This window comes from Lepus europaeus, chromosome 9 (assembly GCF_033115175.1).
Source record: "Lepus europaeus isolate LE1 chromosome 9, mLepTim1.pri, whole genome shotgun sequence".
NCBI classification, from domain to species: domain Eukaryota; kingdom Metazoa; phylum Chordata; class Mammalia; order Lagomorpha; family Leporidae; genus Lepus; species Lepus europaeus.
This window is the reverse complement of record NC_084835.1, coordinates 60,459,364-60,480,652: the sequence shown is the minus strand read 5'-3', so window position 1 is coordinate 60,480,652 and position 21,289 is coordinate 60,459,364. Positions and strand designations below refer to the sequence as shown.

General features: G+C 39.2%; 1 protein-coding gene across 2 annotated transcripts in view; it reads left to right on the top strand.

The window, feature by feature from the left end:
* PTPRM (protein tyrosine phosphatase receptor type M) overlaps positions 1-21,289 on the top strand; it is an 884,602-nt gene that overhangs the window by 503,000 nt on the left and 360,313 nt on the right. For both annotated transcript variants that reach the window (XM_062201377.1, XM_062201376.1), the window contains exon 8: positions 12,330-12,638. In XM_062201377.1, the coding sequence (XP_062057361.1) occupies positions 12,330-12,638 (309 nt within the window). The remainder of the gene's footprint in view (positions 1-12,329; positions 12,639-21,289) is intronic.

Genomic DNA, 21,289 nt, shown 5'->3' with positions numbered 1-21,289 from the left:
CACTTTGAAAATATTTCCATCTCTCTTTCCTGCATCCAGGTAATTTCCTGTAATCTGCTCTCTAGTTCATTAATTCTCTGTTCAGCTGTGTCGTATCTTACTATTTAATCCTCTGTCATGAAATGAATGTTTTTCTTTCATGTCAAAAATGGCTTTATTTTTGTAGTTGCCTATGACATGTGCACCTTTGTAATTACATTTTGAAATTTAAAATCATTACTCAGATTTTGTATTGTGAGTCAGGTAATTTAGGTCATCTAAATTATTTTTCCTATTTCTGCTGATTCTCATTCATGGTAATTTATTTTCTGGTGTTTCTAATGATCTTTACAGATGAGCTTATTTGCTTGTGCCTTTGAAAACAAGGGTACTAATTTAAGGAACATTTTCTTCATAGATTTGTGTTTGTGTTTGTGTTTTGTGGGAACCAGGAGACAGTATTCACAAAGGATGATTTAGCCACTGCTAATATGTGGAATTATCCTAGGACCATTAGGCATCGCTACCCTATCCCTGGCCCAAGGCTTAGAATTGAGGTTGCAGAAGCTGACATAGTCAACTAAGGTTTCAACTTACACTTCCTTTTGGACACAGGGCATTGTCTAAGGTGTTGCTAAAATCACACCACATCGTATATAATAGAAAACAGTTGTCTGATCCTGGATCTGGTTGTTTTGAAATTAAAAAGTCTGTCAGAATAAATGACATACTATTTCATTGTAGAAACCTTCATGATTAATTTAAGGATGAATTATCCATCAACTTATTAATTTGTCTAGTTCTCTATGTGGTGAGTTTGACTATTTTACTGTCATACAAACACACATGATGTGATATACATTATACATATAAATATACATGTAGATAAATGTCTCTAGAATTATGTCAAATAAATGATGCTGTTCACATAATGGTCCCACTAGACTGCACCTTTTTCATTTAACTGGAACAAGTGCTGATCACTCAAGATCTTTCCTGAAGGGCTGGTCTAAGCTCATAGCATTGAAATGTAGTCTCTTCAGAGAAAAATGGAATGTGTAAACACTCTTTTCCTTTTGGAGAGCAACTTGATGTGGTTTAGTCCACTTGAAGACGTGCAGACTCTTCGACAGTCGCACCCGGTGTGTGCACTCAAGAGAAACTACAGCTAAGAGGGATGCGTGCTGGAGCTTGTTGTCTAGAGAAAATGGGCTCAGCTTAGTGTTCCCTGAGTAGGGAATAGAGATCAGTAAACTGATTCATTACAGTGTAATTCTATATGCCAATTAATATATTAACTAGGTCTATGTGCTTCATCTTGGCTATGTTAAATGAAGCCTCAAGATACAAAGACTGATAGTATTTTTGTACACTTTTAAGCACCTTAGAAATTAAATATTGATATATGGGTATAGCTATGGATATATAGAGTTATATCTGTAGAGATAGATCTATAATAAAAGTATAAAATATGCCTGAGAATTAAAAATCATCAACTTGGGTCAACAAGCAGGACAGTGGAAAGGACTTGCCTCTGTAAGTGCTGGGAAGTAAAACACAAAAATGTTAGCATTTATGTCAGTAGGTACTCAGGTAACTGTTTTCTTTTCACTTTTCACTGTGTTTTAAAAGGTATAATTTAAAATTTCAAAAAACCTTAAACACCAACAGAAAAAGAATGCTTCATGTTTAAAAGAAAAACATCATTCAACAACTGTGAGATTTGTCACCTTGTTTTATACAGTTAATCAATTCAGGCAGAATACGATATGACAAGTACTATTGCCATTGAGTACCTTATCATATTTTTAGAAGGTATAGCTAGTAAATTTTTACTCTCTTTTTTTCCAACCTCCAACAAACTCTTTGAAATTTAAATTTTATTTTTTTAAGATTTATTTATTTATTTATTTGAAATAATAAAGAAGGAGAGGAGAGGCAGAGAGAGAGAGGAGAGGCCAAGAGAGAGAGGAGAGGCAGAGAGAGAGAGAGGTCTTCTGTCCAATGGTTCACTACCTAGATGGCTGCAATGGCCGGAGCTGCGCCGATCTGAAGCCAGGAGCCAGGAGCTTCTTCCAGGTCTCCCACACAGGTGCAGGGGCCCAAGGACTTGGGCCATCCTCCACTGCTATCCCAGGCCATAGCAGAGAGCTGGATCAGAAGAGGAGCAGCTGGACTAGAACCGGCGCCCATATGGGATGCCAGCGCTTCAGGCCAGGGTGTTAACCCAGTGTGCCACAGCGCCGGCCCTGGAAATTTAAATTTTAAAAAATTATCCTGAAGGAGTTGGTGAAATTATCTAAAGGCAGGCCCACTGGGTGACTAACCCAGGAACTCACATGCATTCTCTTATTATTTTTTTTTTTAAGATTTATGCGTTTATTTGAAAGTCTGGGTTCCAGAGGGAGGGTGGTAAAGAGAGAGGTAGAGACACAGAAATCTTCCATCCGCTCTTCATTCTCCAAATGGTCTCAATGGTTGAAGTTGGGCTGTTTGGAAGCCAGGAGCCAGGAACTTCTGGGTCTTCTTGGTGGGTGCAGGGGCCCAAGAACTTGGACTTTCACTGCTTTCTTAGGTGCATTAGCAAGGAGCTGGATCAGAAGTGGAACAGCAGAACACTAACTAGTGCCCTTTTGGGATGCCAGCACTGCAGGTGTGGCTTTACCCACTACACCACTGTGCCAGCCCCTGTTAAGTTTTAATGTACAATGCAAACCAAGAACTCGGCAAAGCTGTTGTGTACTCTGACCTTTTAGGATCACCTAACTCTACTAGATAAGGCTCATACTAGATTTTTGTGTAGAGTGGCTAGTCGGCCATACCTGTTGCCGCGGAAAGTCTGTATTGTTACCATAGTTTATGTCCTATTGATTTTATTATTTAAGGTTATCTGATAGAATCAAAAAGGGAAAGAATGATCCAACATGGGAAGCGGGATACACAGCAGACTCATAGAATGGCAGATGCCCTAAACAGCACTCTGGCCTCAGAATCAGCCCTTAAGGCATTCAGATCTGGCTGAAGAGCTCATGAGAGTATTTTAGGCATGGAAAGCCAAGACACTCTGGCAAGAGAAAAATAAAAGAAGACCTAAATGAAAGATCTCTGCGAGTGAGATCCCAGTGGAAAGAACAGGGCCATCAAAGAAGGAGGTACCTTTCTCTGAAGGGAGGAGAGAACTTCCACTTTGACTATGACCCTGTCGGAATAAGATCGAAGTTGGTGAATTCTAAAGGCTTCCATAGCCTTGGCAGCTCATGACTAGAGCCTAGGGAGATTACTGACGCCATAAACAAGAGTGTCAAATTGTTAAGTCAACAACAGAAGTCACTATGTACTTACTTCTCTTGTGGGATCTGTCCTTGTCGGAGGCCACCCGACAAACCACACGGAGACACGCAGCACTCAGTCAATTCATCACCACGTTTATTGCCTCATCGCGTTCCAGGCCAAAGTAGGGTGCCGGGCGATGAGGGACTAGAGGCAGTCTCCCTGGGGAAACCCTTCAGTCTCCAGCAGGGAGCACACAGAAAGACAAGGATATATACCCCAGACCCCATACAGATAACATTCATTGTGTGCAATCATGCATAGCACAGGAACAGAGCAAGTTTACAAAGTAGCAATGATCAGGGTACAAGCTCTGCAGATAGAGCAAAGAACATCATAAACCTTCATCAGAAGTCACATCCTGCCTGCAGGAATGTGGGATGAAAAATCTTGTGCCTTCAGCCTTCAGGACCATAAGCAGAGGAAACAGGATTAGATAAGGGACAGCCTCAGCCTGCTGCATCTCATGTCGGGCCAGGGCCACTGGCCCCAACATGTCCTTAATGTATTGTCCAATGTGAAGTAATGCTATAACTAGTACTAAAACAGTATTTTACACTCTGTGTTTCTGTGTGGGTGCAAACTGATGAAATCTTTACTTAATATGTACTAAATTGGTCTTCTGTATATAAAGATAATTGAAAATGAATCTTGATGTGAATGGAATGGGAGAGGGAGCAGGAGATGGGAGGGGTGCGAGTGGGAGGGAAGTTATGGGGGGGGGGAGCCATTGGAATCCATAAACTGTACTTTGGAAATTTATATTTACTAAATAAAAGTTAAAAAAAAAATTCTTAAATAAAAAAATTATTTAAGGTTATCTTTCCCCTTCCATATAAAGTTTGAATGGGAATTCTGGCTTTCTAATGTGATGGAATTGAAATGATCAATATAACTGATAAGTGTATAGTCCACAATGCAGAAAAATGAAATAATAGGGTACTTATTTTTAAAATTTAAACCATGCTTAAACCAGCACTTGGAAAACTTGAGAGACATTATGAGACTGTGTCATCCTAAATCAAGAAATAAGTATAATATCTGATTCCATTTAGAGTTTGACATTGCTATACTTTGAGTTATTTAACCCAAAAGACTATTTTCTCCTTTAAAACTGTTACTATTTTTGAAACTCAGCTTGTTTTTTAGGGCATTTCTTAATTCTAAGAATTAAGATTAAATTGTAGTGGGTAAAGTGGCTGTCTGCAGTGCTGGCATCCCATATGGGCGCCAGTTCGAGTCCTAGCTGCTCCATTTCAATCCAGCTCTCTGCTATGGCCTGGGAAGGCAGCGGAGGATGGCCCTGCATCCAAAGTGGGAAACCTAGAAGAAGCTCCTGGTTCCTGACTTTGGATCAGCCCAGCTCCGGCCATTGTGGCCATTCAAGAAGTGAACCAGCAGATGGAAGATCTCTCTCTTTCGCTTTCTCTGCCTCTGACTCTCTGTGCCTCTGCCTTTCAAATGGATAAATAAATTTTTTTTAAAAAAAGATTAAATGTGAGAGGTGTCAATGTAATATCTGTGAGAAGTATTCCCATGGAAGAGACTATTCAAATTCATGTAATTCTTGTGACAAGTTTTAATTCACTTGTTGCATCACAGGTAGATATGTGGGTACTTCAGAATGTTCATCAACAATGACATTAAGATTATCCTGGTGCAACAAAAAATTGAAATCCATGCATGAGGGGTCTTCAAAAGCTCATGAAAATTTATATTTTGAAAAAAGAGGTATGCACAGTTTTCAAAACATTTTATACGAAAGTAAACTTATCTTTCAAGTTCCATTTTCCCACAAACTTTTTAAAACATCCCTGTAGATGCCTGTAGGGTTGCATAAACGAAAAACTGATTCAGAATTTTCAACTTGACTAACAAAGACACTTTTTAAACTCTGCAGAGCATTGACAGTTCAAACACTAGAACCATGCCACTTGCAAACAGTGCCCTAGACCTGCAGTCATTGCTACTTGGGAATATTCAGCTCTTAGGCAGGCTGATCCAAGCTAACTCATCCGATCTTTGGTCTGATTTAACTGAACAGTGATATAAATAAGATGTGCCTTTATTATTTTTGTCCCCTTTTATGTGACTGATGAGGCAGCACTACAATGCAGGTACTGAAGGGGACCACCATACCATTCAGTTTGTTATTCCCTTTATTATAATAGACCTCTGTATGGTTCATGAAAAGGTAGAAACCTGTTAGCAGTAGCATTGGTTGTAATCTGTGTTTTTGATTATCAATGACAGGATCCTAAAATTACACCCAAATCTCTCTCACTGGTTCTGAAATTGAGTTTCTGAAAAAGCACTGTAGAAGTAATAGAAGGTAAAGTGCAGAGTTCCAGAGAAATGAGCTGTGAATTGAACCTGCAATGGAAATTGATCCTATCAGTCAGTTTCTGCCCTTATTCGTAGAAAAACAGGACTGAATGTAGAAGGAGCCCGGATCACTGATTAAACAGGATGCTAAAGTGCTGGAGGCTAGAACTGGGCTTGCTGGTCCCTCAGGTCAGAACTGCAACTGTCAGACTTCTCTGCTTGAAACCTGGCTCCAACTGGCAGAAAGAGAACAGAATGAAAAATGCTGCAGGCACCAGCCAGGGAATCCGTAAGAACTCCCTGACTAAGCTACAGCCAGTGCATTCCTTAGGGAGGCTTCTCCAGTCTCTTATCAGAAGTCAGTGGGCCCAGATTGGACTGCTTGGCTCATGATTCATGCCAGTGGGGCCTGTCATGACACCAGTCCCAGGGAAGGGGCCCGAGGGTGGAAATGTGAAGAAAGATGGCCTCTGGATGGATTCCTATCCTCAGTAGCATCTTTACGATGGTGGCGAAAGAGAGGCAAATATCCCCAAAAACTAATGAGCCTATGAATATAATTTACTACCCTGGTGTCTTTCTGGAAGAAATGGATATGCACACATGGAAAGGTAGGAATGATACGCCAGTGGGTTTTTGTTTGCCTTGTTTTTGTTTTTGATCAGTGTTTGTATTCTGCAAATGCAATGTGAGTCACAGTTAGCCCATTGAAATTACACGTTTGTGATTCTGAAGTTGCCATTTATTTCCTGCAGTGTGATAAATTTCTACAGTGCTGCTCCTCAGAGCCTTCAGTGATCCTCAGTCTAACTCACTGGAGTCAGTGTCCCCATGCAATCCCTCACTCACAGTTAGCAGACTCAGATAGAAATAGCTCTGGATAAACATGGAAAATAAAGGTACAATAAATCACTAACTTAAGATGGAAACATTATAAACCTATTGCTGAATCAGAACTCAGCTTTGCAGAGTGGCAGAAGACAAGAAAACAACAAAGAAAAACTGAAATCAAGCAATTTGCTTGGGATGAGTTGATAGGATTTGCCCATTCTCTAGGCATTGTACTCTTAGCCTGTCAATGCTTTCATTGCTATCAATGCTATCACAGGTATGGTAGCATACAGCATGTTCTGTGTGCTAGTGGACGGATCTGCCTTGTACTAACCATTTCCCCAACTCCGGTAACTTTACTTTGAGACCCTGGCAAGGGAAAATGACAGTTTTCCATCTAGGGTGGACCTTGTTGCCTGTGTCATGGTATTGATTCACATTCTCTCTCATGCTTAAACAAAAGGAAGAATGTTTAGCGATCAGTTTGATAATATTTTCATTGACACAACTGAACTATCTAAGATTGCAAAGGACATAAAGGAAAATATAGATATTCCTTGACTTACATTGGGGTTATGGTCTAATGAACTCATCATAAAATTGTGAAGATATTGAGATATTCAAAAATACTGAAGATGCTTTTAGGAAATCCAATCTGTTGAACATCAAAGCTTAGCCTGGCCTCCCTTACATGTCCTCACATTTACATCACCTACAGTTGGGAACATCTCATATAGACCTATTTTCTAATAAAGTGTTGAAAGTCTCATACAATTTATTGAATGTAGTATACCATAGAGTCTTGATTATTTCCTTAGTGACTGTGGGGCTGTGCTTGCTGCTGCTGTCTAGCATCTAAGAGAGGAATGAATGATACAGCACCAGTCCAGGAAAGATTCTAATTCCTCATTCCAAGTATAGTTTCTACTGAATGTATTTTGCTTTTATACCATTATTGTTTTTAAAAAAAAAATCCTAAGTCCAAGTACCATCAAGTCAAAGACCATGTGGACTCTGTTTATAAAAGCTTTTGAGTTTTATTTTGGTTAACCTGAAACTTGAAGTTGCAAGCCAGTGAGTGCAAACCTTTTTGTTTCAAAGTTAGAACCTCATAAAACCTCTGCCTCTGGTTTGATAACTACTGCTTATGGCAAGTCTGACTTGAGACTTGGTCGGAGATGATTATTCTGTGCTAAGCTTAGCTTGTTTCCTTGGCAAACATTTGTGTGGAAAGTTTGAGAGATCAGTTTTTAAATTTGTTGTTGTTGTTGTCGTTGTTTTGATGATATTCCAAGAGGCTCTAACAGAGCAAGGAGGGCTTGAATTTTAATAAAACTTGACCAGTGGACAGACAGAGCCCTTTTAATCCTGGGACCCAATTGAAGTGTGTATTTCTGAGCTAAATATCACCAAAATGATGCAGGGTTTTTTCAGATTTTTAATTTTTTAAGGGTTTATTTATTTATTTTGAAAGTCAGAATGACAGAGAGAGCAATCTTCCATTCTCTGGCTCATTCCCTAGATGGCTGCAACAATGCAGGAATGAGCCAGGCCGAAGCCAGGAGCTTCTTCTGGGTCTCCCACATAGGTTTAGGGGCCCAGCTACTTGGACCGTCGTGCCGCTGCTTTCCCAGGCCATTAAGGAGCTGGATCAGAAATGGAGCAGCTGAGAAACGAACCTGTGCCCATATGAGATGCCGATACTGCAAGTGGTAGATTTACCCACTATGCCACAACGCTGGCCCTGAAGCAGGCTTATTTATGCAACAGAAAGTAGTTTTCCATCAAAATTAAGTTAGAACCGCATTGCTTGTTTAAACTAATATCTGAAGCATTTAGTCATTTTATTAGTAAGTAAAATTGATGAAAACCTTGAGAAATACTGAGGAGCAGTCCTTGAGGAAGCCTATGGTTAATAAGGGACAGGGTGAAGAGTCGCATGCTAATCTGTATTAGGGGCTTGGAACTTACTAAAGGTTTTCATAAACATTCAACTAATGAGGCATTATTTAAAATCAGATATTTCCTTTTAAATTGTAAAAAGTCACTAATTTGTAAAAAAAAAGTCCATGTTATCTCTAAAATACTTATTTATCATAGTTTCCCTAGAACTATTCATTTAAATATTAAAAATTCATTTAGTAATTAGGAACATTCTGTGAGAATGCCACTCAAGATTCCTTGGGGGAGTTTTTGTCTGCTTGTCCTTGGTTCCTAGAGTTCTTACAGGATAGAGTAACACAGTGCTCATTAATAGCCTGTTTAATATTTGAGCAGATATCTGGCAGATAAATCCTATCTTTCATATGGAAAACCAAAACATTGTTTCACTTTAAATATTTGTATTTGTTGAAATCTGTATGTAAAGGGGGTTCTAAGTTATCTCTAGGTCCTAAATGATGGAGAAAACACACACAAAGAATTTTTTTAAAGATGTATTTATTTGAAAGGTAGAGTTACAGAGAGAGAGAGAGAGAGTGAGAGAGATCTTCCATCTGCTAGTTCACTCCCCAAATGGCTACAGTGACCGGGGCTGGGCCAGGGTGAACCAGGAGCCAGGAGCTCATCCAGGTCTCCCGCATGAGTGCAGGAGCCTGAGGACTCAGGCCATTCATGCTTTGCCAGGTACATTAGCAGGGAGCTGGGTCAGAAATGGAGCAGCCAGAGCTCGAAACGGTGCCCATATGGGATGCTGGCACTACAGGCTGCTGCTTAACTGGCCGTGCCACAGCGCTGGCCCCAGACACAAGAAATTTATGCACAAATGGGAATAAGGAAACGAACTTCAATCAAACCCCAAATTTGCATTACGCTAAAGAACAGGCAAGGTTTCTGGTACCCGAGGTCTGGGGGCCACGGCCTGGACTCCTCTTCTTTGGAGTTAGGAAAAAGGAGAATTCTTTCAGCACTTTGGTCTCAAGATTAAATTCTTGGAGTCTTTATTGGTGTTTTCCCTTCTTTCTTCAGGCTTTTGAAGGAGTTTTAGTGTTTGAATATCTGAATTTCTTGTTATCTTATTCTCTTTAGTTTGGTAGACTCTGCAGTACCGTTGAAGAACTATCATGTTTAGTTTTCAGATCTAAGCTTGAGACCACAATCAAACTATGACCCTGGTCAACTTATTAAGCCTATCTTGCCACAATTCTGCATCTTTATATTGGGGTACAAACTTAACCACATGATAATTTTCAGGAATAGAAAAGATGTATAAAATAGGTAGCACATAAATACTGCATAGTGAATGGTAGCTATTACATCTCAGGTTTCCATGTTTATTTTCCCTTACCGGTTGTAGGTCACTGTCCATTCATATGTGTTATTACACTTCTGAAAACCAAAATCAGCATTATGCATCAAATGTGAAATTGGTACAACAGGATAGAGAACTGTTTAGGTTAGACTTTTTCCAATCTCTTGAGTGATAAGCTTCTTGGGACAATGCATACATAGTAAGTGTTCAATAGATGTTCTGTATTTAGTGTTATTATCATTTCATCATCATTTCATAAACAAGCTCTGTATATTTTCCTTTAAAACATTCAAAATTCTTTTTTTTTTTTGAGTTGTCAGATGACGTCCCTTCTAGGCATCTGTTGTTGTATATTAGAGAAAGTAGGATATAGTTGTGTAGTTCTCACCAATAATAAAATTCACTGCACAATATAACTTCTAAGTATCTTAATGAAGCCAAAGTTGTTGTCTTGTGGTTTTCTTGGAAGTTATACAGATGATTTAGATCTGTAAGAAGTGCTGGAAATGCTGTGTATCACTTGAGATAAGTGTCCAAAAGGACACAAGTTTAAGACTAGCCCTTTTCTCCCAGTTCACCTGTAAGAGAGGTGGGTCCTTCAGTGGGTGATAGGAGGCAGCAGAATGGCATGCTACTCCTACAACACTTCAACTGGAGAGATCTAGAACAGGAGTTACTTTGGGTCCTTAAAGCTTTACTATTTCTTTATTAATGTTATTTCCTCCAGAGCAAACTTTTGGAATCATACAAATCTGGATCCTCCACCTACTGTCTTTGTAACCTTAGATATTGTGCTGGGCCTCAGCTGCAGTGTCTTAAAACACACCAATTAGAGTGGATCAGGGCTTCATTCAGGTGTTATTTATAAAGCTCCCCACCTGGGACATAGTGCAGAGTTGACACTCAAGTGATGAAAGCTACTTTCACTATTCTTTAAGTTTACTTATTCCCTTATAGGATCTCAGATTACACATTCTTCAGGATTGCTACAAATGTTCTATCTATTGAAACTTGTGGGATTTTCTCCTGTCCAAACTGGAGTTTGTGGATGCTGAACTGAAATTTTCTTTTTTTTTTTTTAACTTTTATTTAATGAATATAAATTTCCAGTGTACGGCTCATGGATTATAAAACATTCAAAATTCTTATGTTCCCTGCCTGTTATTTAATTTTTTTAATCTTGAAACTTCACACCTGGAGCTTGGGCTATGGAAGAATACAAAGACATTGTCACAAATAGGCAAAAACTACTTGAGCATTAATTGTATGGAATTTGACACAAATCAAAACCCCAAAAGTCCTGGAGTTTTACTGAAAAGTTTATGCTCTTTCCTCATTATATTTTTTTTCTTGCTAAATTCTCAGTATTTTCCAGTTGTATAATTATAATTTTAAAATTTAAAAAGCATGTATTGGGGTGGACACTTCACAATGCTGTTCAGGTCATCCCTTGGGATGTCATGTTTCAAATCCCAAACCCTGTTCCCATCCAGACTGCTGCTAATGTGCCCCCTGGAAGGATGCATGTGATGGCTCCCGTGCTTGGTTCCCTGCCATCCATGTGGGAGACCTGAGTAAGCTGCAAGCTCCTGGCTTCATCCTGATCCAGCCCTGGCTCATGCAGTCATTTGAGGAATGAACCAGTAGATAGAAAATCTCTCTCTCTCTCTCGGCCGGCGCCGTGGCTCAACAGGCTAATCCTCCGCCTTGCGGCGCCGGCACACCGGGTTCTAGTCTCGGTCGGGGCACCGATCCTGTCCCGGTTGCCCCTCTTCCAGGCCAGCTCTCTGCTGTGGCCAGGGAGTGCAGTGGAGGATGGCCCAAGTGTTTGGGCTCTGCACCCCATGGAAGACCAGGATAAGCACCTGGCTCCTGCCATCGGAACAGCGCAGTGCGCCGGCCGCAGCGCGCTACCGCGGCGGCCATTAGAGGGTGAACCAACGGCAAAGGAAGACCTTTCTCTCTGTCTCTCTCTCTCTCACTGTCCACTCTGCCTGTCAAAAAAAAAAAAGAAAATCTCTCTCTCTCTCTCTCTTTCTATGCCTTTCAAACAAAAAATAAAGAAAAATTAAATATATGTCAATATATTTAAATATACGCATGTGTTAGTATTCAGATTGATTTCTTGTATCAGAGGTCAGAGGGGGGAAAGGTTGAAATCATATAGCATTTACTATCTTCTAATGAAAAGTTCAGAGGTCATATGTTGAGAACTGGTGTGATAGTTGAGGGATTATCAGGTCCCTTGTCTCCTCCAACACTGCTTTGGATTCTTGATGCTTAGGAGCTTCATGGTCCCTCATGGCTGCACGAGTTTCGTACATCATATCCTCAATCTAATAGGAAGGAAGAAGTATCAAACGTGGTGTGTCCCTTCTTTTTAAGAACACCTCCCAGAAACTGTTCTTGACCTTTTATTCTATTTGTCATCCACGTTAATAAGCTTTGTTGCACAGCAGAATGGAAAGTTTGGTCTTTATCCTGGGTGGCCTAATGCCTAGCAATGAAGAAGACCAGATACTGGGAACACGCAGGAATATTTATAATAATTGGATTTCACTAGAGCTTTTAGAATCGTTTTTGCTTATTTTTTTTCCTCTGCTTTTCTAAACAGATCCCATGCGTGGCCCAAGAAAACTCGAAGTGGTAGAGGTGAAATCTCGACAGATCACTATCCGCTGGGAGCCGTTTGGGTATAATGTAACTCGCTGTCACAGTTACAATCTCACCGTCCACTACTGTTACCAAGTTGGAGGCCAGGAACAGGTGCGAGAAGAAGTAAGCTGGGACCCCGACAATTCGCACCCGCAGCACACGATCACGAACCTGTCGCCGTACACCAACGTCAGCGTGAAACTCATCCTCATGAATCCCGAGGGCCGCAAGGAGAGTCAGGCGCTCGTTGTCCAGACGGATGAAGACCGTGAGTACCTCTCCGTGATCTGCTTGTGTGAGCACGTCCTTTCAGATAACAGTTGCATCCTTTCTGTTGAGAGCTGTCTGATACCAACAAGGGAAAGAACTACTTGCTTTCTTTAATTTGCATGTGTATCCATGGCCTCTGTCACATGTAAGCACTCCTTGAAAGAGGTAAAAGGGACTAAAGATGTGGAAATGTATTGTAATTCTCTATTTTTTATATATTTTAATTCCTATGTATAATAATTCTGTTTGGTTCTAAATAATCCCTCATTCAAGTTTTATTATCATGCTGGACTGGAAAGTTGTTCTTTAGGGTATTAGATTATTTATGTGAGATGTTTATTTAAATATATTTAAATGATATTCTGAAACATTTTTCATTGTTCAGGTATAAAATTCAGCACCAGGTAGAGGCAACCGTTGCTTATTAGCACCATGTTCAGAAACTACATAGTTGGTGGTCATGAGATACATAATTTTTCCCGATATAAACAATGTCATAATTGAATATTACCTTAATTAACAAAGATTTAGCAAATAAACTATGCATGTCACCAGCAATTCATCAAAACAGTGAAAGCAAATACACAACTGTAATAAGTTCTAAAATAATTTAAAAATCGTAAAATTATGCCTTGACTCCCATAGCACAGATAGAAATGTGCTTCTGCACTGAGTATACAGGGAGTCCTTATGTCAAACATGTTCATACAGCATACAGAATACACAAGTATAATGTACAGAGTTATATTTGACCTCAAATTCATTTTCCAGGCATTAAGATCAGTGGCAAAGAATTTAGGATGCTCATTAAATGAATACATATGTGTTCCTGGGAAAAGTAGATGTTTAATGTTTTGTTTCTTCATGAAGCTGTTTAGATCCTTTTGATCATGGGTTAAATGTCATGAGATGTTAGTAGTTTCTTTTTTTCCTCTCTCTTTTTAATGCTTTCCCCCCCAAAGAAACCTTTTATTTGAGGAATACAAACTTCATGCATTTCCCAAGTACAACTTTCAGAATATAGTGATTCTTTCCACCATACCCGCCCTCCAACCCACTCTCCCACCCCTCTTCTTCCTTCTTCTCCCATCCCCAGTCCCATTCCCACTAAGATCCATTCTCCACTAACTTTATACACAGAAGACCAACTCTATGCTAAGTAAAGAGTTCAACAGTTTGCACAAAAAAGAAAAAGAAAACACAACAACAACAACAAAAAAAACCCTGTTCCTCAACAGTAGAGAAAAGGGCTGTTCAAAGTCATTGAATCTTAAAGTTAATTTCACTTTTTTTTTAGAAACTTAATTAACTATAAAGAAGCACCCAAGAATGACACATCTTTTGCTAGCACTTAGACATAATTATAATACGACTCTTTGAGGACAAAGGCCCTCAAGGGAAGTTAGTGCACAGTGACTCCTGTTGTTAACATAACAATTAACACTCTTACATATGGCTTCAGTTGTCAACTGAGGCTCTTGACATGAGCCACCTAGGCTATGGAAGCCTTTTGAGTCCACAAACTCTGTCAGTATTTATTTAATTTTTTTTATTTACTTGACAGGTAGAGTTATAGACAGTGAGAGAGAGAGAGAGGAAGAGAGAGAGGTTTTCCTTCTGTTGGTTCACTTCCCAAATGGCTTCCATGGCTGGCACTATGCTGATCTGAAGCCAGGAGCCAGGTGCTTCCTCCTGGTCTCCCATGCAGGTGCAGGAGCCCAAGCACTTGGGCCATCCTCCACTGCCCTCCCAGGCCACAGCAGAGAGCTAGACTGGAAGAGGAGCAACCAGGACTAGAACCCGGACCCATATGGGATGCTGGTGCCACAGACAGAGGATTAACCAAGTGAGCCACAACGCCAACCCCATCTGTCAGTATTTAGACAAGACCATAAGCAGAGTGGAAGTTCTCTCCTCCCTTCAGAGAAAAGTACCTCCTTCTTTGATGACCACTTCTTTCCACTGGGGTCTCATTCAGCAAGGTCTTTCATGTAAGAAATATTTTGCCACAGTGTCTTGGACTTTTCAGCCAGAGCAGAAAGCCTTAAGGACCGATTCTGAGGTTGGAGTGCTATTTAAAGTGATTTTCATTCTATGAGTTTTCTGTGTACTGCCTCCCATGTTGGAGCATTCACTTCTTTTTAATTCAATCTATTATCATTGCCAGACACATAATCCTAGCCATATGATCACTTTAACACTTAAAATGGTATTTTTCTACCCAGCTTAGGGGATTTGGGGTCCTATGGCAAGTTTTTAAACTGTACCCTTAGAAGTAAGTCTGTAGGAATATATGCAGAACTACACAGCTTTACAGTTACAAACTTCATGTACTTCATAATTACAATATTAGGAACACGGTGATTCTTCCCACTGTGCCTGCCATCCCACTCATACTCCCACCTTTCTTCCTCCTTCCTCTCTTATTCCCACTCTTATTTTATACTGAGATCTATTTTCAATTGAATTTGTACACATATGTTTAACTTTAGGTTAAGTAAAGAGTTCAACAAATAGAATATATGTAAATAAAGCTGTTCCCCAACAGTCAAGACAAGTGATGTTCAAGTCATTGCTTCTCAAAGTATCAATTTCACTTCCAGAGATTGCCTTTTAGGTGCTCTATTAGTTACCACAGATCAGGGAGAACATACGATATTTGTCTTTCTGGCACTGGCTTATTTCAATCAGTATAATGTTTTCCAGATTCATTCATTTTGTTGTAAATGACCAGATTTCATTTTTTTTACCACTGTTTAGTACTCCATAGTGTACATATCCCATAATTTCTTTATCCAGTCTTCAGATGATGGGCATTTGAATTGATTCCATCTCTTAGCTATTGTGAATTGAGCTGCACTAAACAAGGGGGTGTAGATAACTCTTTCATATGCTGATTTCCAGCTACATTCCATTGTAGTCCAAGAAGATGCATGGCGTTTTTTTGATTTTTTTGAATTTGCTGAGACTTGCCTTATGGCCTAGCATGTGGTCAATCCTAGAGAAAGTTCCATGCACTGCTAGGAAGAATATGTATTCTGTAACTGTAGGATGAAAAGTTTTGTTGATATCTGTTAGGTCCATTTGGTCTATAGTGTCAGTTAACTCTGTGGTTTACTTTCTGATTTTCTGTCTGGTTGATCTGTCCATTGCTGAAAGTGGGGTATTAAAGTCCCCCATTACTATTGCATTTGAGTCTATGTCTCCCTTTAGATCCCTTAACATTTCTTTTCAATAGTCAGGTGCCCTATAATTAGGTGCATATATGTTTATAATAGTCATATCTTCCTGTTGAATTGATCCCTTAATCATTACATATTGCTCTCCTTTGTCTCTTAAAAGTTTTTGTGTTAATGTCTATTTTGTCTGATATTAGGATGGCTACACCAGCCCTTTTGGTTTCGGTTAACACGGAATATCTTTTTCCATCATTTCACTTTCAGTCTTCATGCATTTTTTTTTTTTTTGGTGAGATGTGTTTCTTGTAGGCAGCAAATAGATGGGTTTTGTTTTTTAATCCATTCAGCCAGTCTTTTAATTGGAGAGTTGAGGCCATTTATATTCAAGGTGACTATTTATGAATAACTACTTGGCCCTGCCATTTTCCCATAAATATTCCTATTTTTTACTTGGGATTTTCTTTGTACTTTTACTGGGAGATTTTCTTCTTTTACCTTCTTTTATAGTAATGACCATGTTTCTGTGTTTCTGTGTGCAGCACATCTTTAAGAATCTTTTGCAAGGCTGGATGGGTAGTGATAAATTCTTTTAATTTCTGTTTGTTATGAAAGGCCTTTATGCACTTTCATTTATAAATGAGAGCTTTACAGGGTACAGTATTTTGAGTTGACAGTTTTTTTCTCTTAAGACTTGGAATATATCTTGCCATTCTCTCCTAGCCTGTAGGGTTTCTGATGAGAAGTCCGCTGTGAGTCTAATTGGAGATCCTCTGAAAGCAATCTGGCATTTCTCTCATGCACTATTTAGAATCTTTTCCTTATGTTTTACTGCGGAGAGTTTGATTACAATGTGTCATGATAAAGATCTTTTCTGGTCATTTCTATTAGGAGTTCTATGTGCTTCCTGCATTTGGATGTCCCTTTCTGATTAGATCATGTTGATCATGGATTAAATGTCGTGAGTTGTTAGTAGTTTCATTTAGAGAGCTGGAAAAGTACTTTTGGGTGCTATTCCCTTCTCACCTCCTTGCAGGTTGCTGTAGGAGAAAACACCAGCTCTGCCAGAGTAAACAAAGGTCTTTCTCTTTTTTGTTGCCCCTCAAGTCCTGCTCAGGTCAGCTACCCTCAAGCAGTTGTTGTATTACAGTTGTGTTAGATGAGAGTCAGGGGTTGATGCAAATCACCTGGTCAAGGCTGCCCTTGCCACCCTGTGTCTGTATTCTCCAGCTCTTCCTCAATACTCCTTTTCCTAAAGGACAGGACAGAGATGGCCTGGGCAGTGGCAGCAAATGATCACTGGACCCTCTTCTTCTGTATTTACTTATTCCTGACCTAACATCTGTTATTTCTGCTTCCACACTATCAGAACTTTCATTTCTCTCAATTAATGCTTTCTATATCAGATCCTTATTGGTTTATGCCAAAATGTCTGTAATCGTTTCTAACTTTTCTTTGTGAGTCTGGCCTTTTCTCAGTGTGTTCTTCATTTTCACTTAACTAATTTTTGAAATGTATTGGTCATGTCTTTCTCTCTTCAGGGCCACCCAGTGAGTCTTCCTCTTCGTCACTCGTTCCTCCCAAGGCCTGCTTTCAACATCTCCTGGAGTCTTGTGCTGGGCTCCAGCAGGATTACCTTTGCCTCCAATGCCCCTCGCTCTGCAAAGGTGTCGCCTCAGTGTTGGTTCTTCATGCCCCATTCCCTGCATCCTGAGCTCTTTGCCACAGGCTGTCTGTTCCTCTCTGCCAATGCCCTTCCACCTGCCCTTCTTGCTTCTGTCTCCTCTGCCACCCTCAAATTCTCAAATTCTCCTTGGGCTTTCCTGAAGCTGGCTCTGATCTGCCAGCCGCAGCACTCTGATCTGGCTGACCTCATTTGCACTGGTAAGTCCCTTCATGCTCTGAGCCTCAGTTTCCTCATCTGAGAGCTGGGAATAGTAATAATCCTCAGTCATATTAGGATTAAAAGACATTTGCATGGAATGCTCATTGTGCCTACTGCAGAGGGGCCTTTAATATAGAACTGTTGTTGTTGTTATTGTAATGATTCATCACAACGCATTATGTGTCTTCCTTGTTCCCTCATTATATTATATGTTCTTTTTTGTTTCAACTGGAAATTACTTGAGAGAAGACATCATTGGTTTTCTTTCTATAGCAATATGCATGGTATCAAGTGGTACTGATCACTTAAAATTACTTTGTCTATACATGAAATAATAAAGTATTACTATTAAACATTTAATTCAGGTTTTAATCAACTCTTACATTTAAGTCAGGGAGAGATCGAATGCAGTTCTTTCTAGAGATGAGCAGATATGTCTTGTGGAAGCATGAACCCACACAACACATTGTTCCAAATGGAGAACTGACGTGAGCTAGGAATTCTGTTAAGTGTGCCCAAAACATGAGGTTGGAGTCACTCATTTGCTCTGTTTGTAAAATTATCTTACTAGTCTCAGAAGTCAGAGCATGCATTACTTCTATTTTAAAATCTATTGTTTTCATATCATACCAGCATCCAGTTAATTAGAAAAACTTTTATTTTCAATTATATTTTGTAACTCCCCAAAAAAACCATATTTAAGAAAAATCAGGAAGAAGAAGGAGAGTAATGGAATAATTGTCAAATAATGCTGAGTCTAAAGAGTAAAGAAAACAGGATCACTTTGTTGATCTACTGTAAAGAAGGCTATAATTCATTGAATATTGTGAATTTATGGCAGAATAATATTTTTGTTGAAATACTGTTTATTTCATCAGAAAGTATCAGAGAAGTTTTATATTTTACTACTGTTAAGAGTATTACTAGATAATATAAGAATAAATTACACAAAATTTGATATTATGTCTAAATATCCAAAATCTTGAATTCCCTGAACTCCAAAAAAAAAAAAAAAAAAAAAAACCAACGCTTTAGTAGATTTCAGTTCCTGTGAAGTACTATCTTCTCTAAATTTAATTAAACTTCTGGTACTTTTTAAAAAATTGATATGTTCCTAACCTTGAAAAAGAAAATATGAATCTCACACAAGTTTTCCTGCGACCATGGGCACATGACTTTAGTTACAAGGTCTCCTCCTGTACTCTTTAATGTTCATCCTGTTAAGATATTCTCTGATAAATATAACTATTTTATTCCTTCTTATACTAATTGAATGAAACTAGAAGTTTGCTATTTCTAAGTTTTTACTTTTGTTGCACCTGTACCTATATTATTAAATATTTTACAGTAAGAAATACTGTCATAAAATTACAGAGCTGATCCTCAAGTTGTCTTAAACTGGAAGAAAACTGATAATGACATCATAATAAACCATCTCAAGTTAAAGAAGAAAAGCCTTCACAGAGTTCTCTCAGCCGTGGCCTGTTTCAGTCAACTCCCAGCTAGCATGAATGCTTTAGTCTCAGAATATAGCGTTCAACTTTCCTTGGGATTCACCAAGGAAAATTACTTCTTTTTCTTTTTCTTTTTCTTTTTTTTTTTTTTTTTTTTTTTGGACAGGCAGAGTGGACAGTGAGAGAGAGAGGCAGAGAGAAAGGTCTTCCTTTGGCATTGGTTCACCCTCCAATGGCCACCGCGGCCAGCGCACCGCGCTGATCCGAAGGCAGGAGCCAGGTGCTTCTCCTGGTCTCCCATGCGGGTGCAGGGCCCAAGCACTTGGGCCATCCTCCACTGCACTCCCAGGCCATAGCAGAGAGCTGGCCTGGAAGAGGGGCAACCGGGACAGAATCTGGCGCCCCGACCGGGACTAGAACCCGTTGTGCCAGCGCCGCTAGGTGGAGGATTAGCCTGTTGAGCCACGGCGCCGGCCTGGAAAATTACTTCTTAAGTACTTTGTTTTTCTTTGCTTAGATGTAGTCTCACATTGATTTCTTCAACCTAGGACCAATAATTATTTTCATATTTTATACTATTTAGAGTTTGGGCATCACGAATCAAATTAATCCAACATTTTCATTTTATAAATGAGGTGACTGAGACCCAAGGAGTTTCAGTAATTTTTCAAATTGCACAACTTAATTATTGGAGAGTCTTCAATCATAACTCAGGCCTCTAACCTGCATCAGGATGTTTTTTCCTGCTAAACAATACTTCAACAAAGTCCCATGTCTATGTGTAAGTAGCCCCTCAACTCCAAAGTGGATAGTACCTGTGGGTCCTTTTGAAATTCTAGGCCATTTTCCCCACCTGTGACAATGTTACCAACCATTGAAAGATGCATTTTAACCTCCCATCATCTAAGATACTTCTGCAATCTCCCTTTTTAAACTTTATGAGATATGTTTATCTATTCACTAGTTACTGAACATTTGGGTTCCTTTTCCACTTTCCAGCTATTCCAAACAATGCTACCATGAGTATTGTTTTGTAAGTCTTGAGTTGAGGTATGTTTACAGTTTTCTTGGGTGCATATCTCGGAATGAACTACTGGGTCATATGGTAACTTTACCTATGTTTAACCATTTGAGGGACAGGTTTGTCCTGTTTTCAAAGTAGTTGTACAATTTTTATGTTCCTCCCATCAGTGTATGAGGGTTCCAGTCTCTCCATGGTCTTGCCTACGTTTGTTATTAGCTGGTTTTTTTGATTAGAGAAGTCTCTCTTAGTTGGTATGAGATGACATCACATCTTGATTTTGATCTGCTGTTTCCTACTGGTTAATATGATGAGTGTCTTTTTCTTGTGCTTAGTGGCTATTTGTGTATCTTCTTTGGAGCGCTGCTATTCAGAGCCTTTATGCATTTCTGAGTTCTTATTATGAGGCTTTAATAGTTCTTTATGTATTCTAGATACAAGTCTCTTATCAGATGTATGATTTTCAAAAACTTTCTGGCATTCTCTTTGTTGTCTTTTCACTTTCTTAATGGTGCCCTGTGAAGCATAATTGTTTCCACTTTTACTCTATTTTCTTTTATTTCTTTTGCTTTTCAGTGTCATAGCTAAAAAACAATCACCTAATGCAAGGTCATGAAGATTTGCATTTACTTTCTTCTAAAAGTTTCTTAGTTCTTATGTTTAGGTCTTAAGTCTGTTTTGATTTAATTTTCTTGCTTGAAATATTTTTAGAAAAGATGATTTTCTCATTGAATTTTGCTGGTACTTTTCAATAAGGAAAGCAATTGACTGCAAATACAAAGGTTTATAAACACAAAGGGATTCCTAATTCCAATCCATTGATCAATATGTCTACCCTTATGCCAAAACTGTCTTGATTATTGTAGCTTTGTCGTAAGTTTTGAAATCAGGACATTTGAGCTCTCTCTAAATAACTGTTTGATCATTCATTCCCATCACCAATAAATTTATATACTCTCAAATATGTATGTATGTATGTATGTATGTATGTATTGTTTGACAGGCAGAGTTAGACAGTGAGAGAAAGAGAGACAGAGAGAAAGGTCTTCTTCCCGTTGGTTCACCCCCCGGATGGCTGCTACGACCAGCATGCTGTGCTGATCTGAAGCCAGC